General features: G+C 45.8%; 1 protein-coding gene across 1 annotated transcript in view; it reads right to left on the reverse strand.

Moving 5' to 3' along the window:
- Positions 1–3,864, reverse strand: part of LOC116705671 (dynein heavy chain 9, axonemal) — a 144,167-nt gene that overhangs the window by 97,279 nt on the left and 43,024 nt on the right. Inside the window, exons 38-40 of the mRNA XM_032542041.1 lie at positions 1,856–2,066; positions 1,650–1,777; positions 378–486 (exon numbers count right to left, since the gene is read on the reverse strand). Of these exons, the coding sequence (XP_032397932.1) occupies positions 378–486; positions 1,650–1,777; positions 1,856–2,066 (448 nt within the window). The remainder of the gene's footprint in view (positions 1–377; positions 487–1,649; positions 1,778–1,855; positions 2,067–3,864) is intronic.

The raw sequence follows: 3,864 nt of genomic DNA on the forward strand, positions 1-3,864 counted from the left end.
TTTGATATTAAAAACGCCAGTTCCATTCAAGCCATTACCAAACGATGCTAATTAAGACTCTCAGCTCCTCACAACTCTCTCTGGACTTCTCAGTGGGACTGTGTTCAGGAGATCGGGGCGTCAGGTGACTTTCCGGGCCAGAAACTCTAGAGAAGATGATGACCTCATCTGAAGAGACCATCATGTTCTTTTAATCCTCTGTGTCCTCCTTGGCAACTAGCAACTGTGTGGAGGAGGTGCAGAGATTCTGAAAACTTGTATCAGGTGGACGCGCCGTCAATGTTGTCATTACATAGAATTCCTCATGGGGAGACAGAAAAGACGCACTCTAGCTTTAGGAGCCCATGTAGAGACAAAGAAAGGAAAGCGAGGAGTACCTGCTCTAGATACTGTAGCGGGGGTGGCAGTGCGCAGGTGGCTGATCTCAAACACCAGCCTCATGGTAGGGTTCAGAGGGATCCGCTCATTACTGGCCAGAGTCAGCACCTAACAGGGAGACACAGGGCATGGAGACACCCAGCATTACAGCACATACCAGCTCAGTTTCCATCCACACGTTTGTATCTGAATTAAGTATAATCAAATAAAAAATGCCTCATGGAAACAGTAAAATTCAATGGAATTTCAACTCAAAGGAAATCCATTGGGTCTCATCTTATTTTAGATCTATCAATATGCAGCATTTAATCTACCTTATTTATTTGATTAGGACTATGAACATTTCTGGAATACCCTGGATTCGAACCAAGAACCTTCTTGCTCTGAGGCCGAAGTGCTAACCACTTAACCAGCGTGCTGCCCAAAACACTGATGGAAACCTTATTTGCTGAATAAATAATGAATTGACTAAGTTTTAGGTCATTTTATGGTTGCAACCCGCCACAATACGCAGAAGAAGAAGAAGTTGTAGTTAATGTCCCTCAGTATTTCCTGTCTGTCTGCACACATCGGGGGGGCAACAAAGACAGATGGAAGTGGACGGTAGAGGAAACGAGAGACTTTCTGGATTTAATTGATCAGGAACTCGTGAAAGAAATGGGCGACAAAGGTTAGGACAAGCCGTGGGACGTCATGGGAGACAATGGAAGACGCTCAGACAGAGAGACATGACTCAAAAAAGAGTCTCGCAGCGGTGCCGGGGGGACAATAAAAGACAAGTTTTAATCTGCATCGTCATATCGATGTGTTGATAGCATCCTTGTTTTCTTATTAAAGCTTGATATGTCGCTGGCACATAAGCTCTATTACAACTTGTCCCATATTGATCATTTGTTGGTAGACGGCGCGATCCATTTTGAAGAACTTTGTTCCCAAATGTTTGTTGAATGTTGTGATTCAGTGAAAATGTATGGAAACACCTTAAAATGTCTCCAACCAATCCGATATCCCAGTCTGACCCTAAAAAAAAAGCGTGTAATGTCATCACCACAGGTTTTTATTGGCTGTAAAGCCGTTGGATGGAAACACACTTTCACCAGATTTATTTACCCAACATCCGATAATTCGATTCACAAGTGGGTGGAAACTTAGCTACTGTCACTGTCTGTCAGATTCACGCACGCACACACACACGCACACGCACACACACACACACACACACACACACACACACACACACACACACACACACACACACAACTCCCTTGCACCTTGTTATCATCCATGACCGTGTTGAGTGACTCAATCCACATGGGGTCGATGTCTCCATCCAGAACGATCCACTTGGGTCCACTGTGACTGACGTTGGCCAGTTCCCTCATGATGTTGGAGAACAGGCCTATGGGAAGAAGAGTTCACATGTTGGATATTTAACTCAGGTCAGTAAACACGTTGCACTCATAAACACTGGACTCACCATCTTTCCACTCTCTGGTAGCTGGGTTGATGATGCCAAAGAGCTCGTCATTGGTCACAGCCTTTGGGTTAAGGTCCGCCCACACAGGTCTGCGCTTCATGTTCTGATAGGTCCTCTGGAGTGACCTCATCACCTGACTCTTTCCGGTGCCTGCGTTCCCGATCACAAACACAGAGTGACGAACAGCCAGCAGCTCCTCCAGCTGCACCACCTAACAATAACACACACACACACACACACACACATTTTAGAATTCTGCATTTGTCTTATATGTTTTGATTTGTTTTTTACTAAAATTTAATTAAGGGAGAGGACATTGATGGGCTTTTCACAGTGCGTAGTGCATGGCAGACTTTGATGAGGACTACACTGTTCCAGTCAAAAACTGCATTATTATTATAAATTATAAAAAAAGACATCAAGGCCATCCTGAATGCATAGAAGAGGGATTGTTTGGGTGATATGGAGGAGGTGAGGACATGACAAGAACAGTCCTCTTGAAGACCCCCTCCCCCCCACCCTCCCTGTAACCTCTGCAGTGTTCTTCACAGCTGACCAAGTAAGAAGACAGCTGATGAGAGTCCACTGACAAGGGTAGGCCCTGATAGGGTGAGCCCCAGGGTGACCCCCAGCTATGGGGTGCGTCTGCGCTGCTTCCCAGATGTGGCGCGACCACCGCGAGCAACTGCAGCCATTCAAGTCAGTGCTTGCTATTCCACCAGCCGCGTGCCTGGAGAGGCTCTCTGCTCCGCTGAAGATATGCACCAAGTCTTTTTTCACGCAAGGGGCGTTCAGACAGCCGGACAGGAAGTGAGACAGGATCCCAAGATACGTACCTTTCTGGACAATGTCTCGCACTCTCTCCTGGACACAAAAATCCAAAAACAGCAGTACATTCCTCCAAGATGAACCACAGGAAGTCCTTCCTGCCTGTGGCCATCAAATGGAGAATTATTTATAATCATTTCTAGTATTTATATCTTCAACTGTGCAATATTAAATGTGTGCAATACCTCATGTTCACACTGCAATAAATATTAAATTAATTAAACTGTGCAATACTCCACTTTTACAAGACCATTGTATTTCATCAAATAAACTGAGGTGCCGGCCTCTAACCAACATGTTCAGAGTATAAAGAGCTCGCTCTACCTTCACACAGCTTCTCTGCATCTCTACACTTCCTGTAGTTCTCATTCAGGTATGAGAGGTGATGAACAGAGTGAGTAACAGACGGGGCAAACCTGGACAAAGAGAGATTTCCACTCAAACCTCAATCAATGCCATCGACCGCCCCCCCGCGGCTCCTACTCACCATCCATTCAGCTCAAAGGGCCCGGCTGATTACCGCTTTGATGTGGGGAGGGCTAATGCTAGCACAGGCTAACGCCAAAGGTATGCAGTCTCTTTCAGACACACCCTCCCTCCCCCCCTCGTTGTCTGGAATCAAAAGGTTGGCCGCACAAACAAAGACAGTAAAAGTTCAGGCTCTGGGGGTGGGTGCTTGTTATTGACCACCCCGCCATTCTCACTCTCTCGCTCGCTGTGTTTCTCCTCCTCTTTGTTTATTTCCGTGGCTGTCTCTCACAATATCAGGGTTAAGTGGCATGGTGCAGCGCCAGCCTCATTGATGGAGTGTTATTATGTGCTTCCTGTGTCTATTTGACCTGAGGCAGTTTGCACTTATTTCCCCTGGTCCTGCGTTCATCTGTCTCTGACATATAACGCCTTCTATAGTGTGTGTGGTGTGTGTGTGTCTGTGTTTGTGTGTAATGACCAGAATTAGGTCAGCAGCTTGGGCACCTGAACTCTCATCGCAGCTAACCGTTGGCTTTCTGCAATATTTGCCCAATTCATCCCTATCCTGCAGACATGTCTGACACTAATGTGTATTTCCCAGCAGAACATTATGATGTGAGGTAAATAGCTTTTGGAAAGAACTACGATAAATCTAAATGAGATTGCTACAACTGTAATATCTGTCTAAATTGTTAAAGACAAATCCCCCA

This window comes from Etheostoma spectabile, chromosome 17, assembly GCF_008692095.1.
Source record: "Etheostoma spectabile isolate EspeVRDwgs_2016 chromosome 17, UIUC_Espe_1.0, whole genome shotgun sequence".
NCBI classification, from domain to species: domain Eukaryota; kingdom Metazoa; phylum Chordata; class Actinopteri; order Perciformes; family Percidae; genus Etheostoma; species Etheostoma spectabile.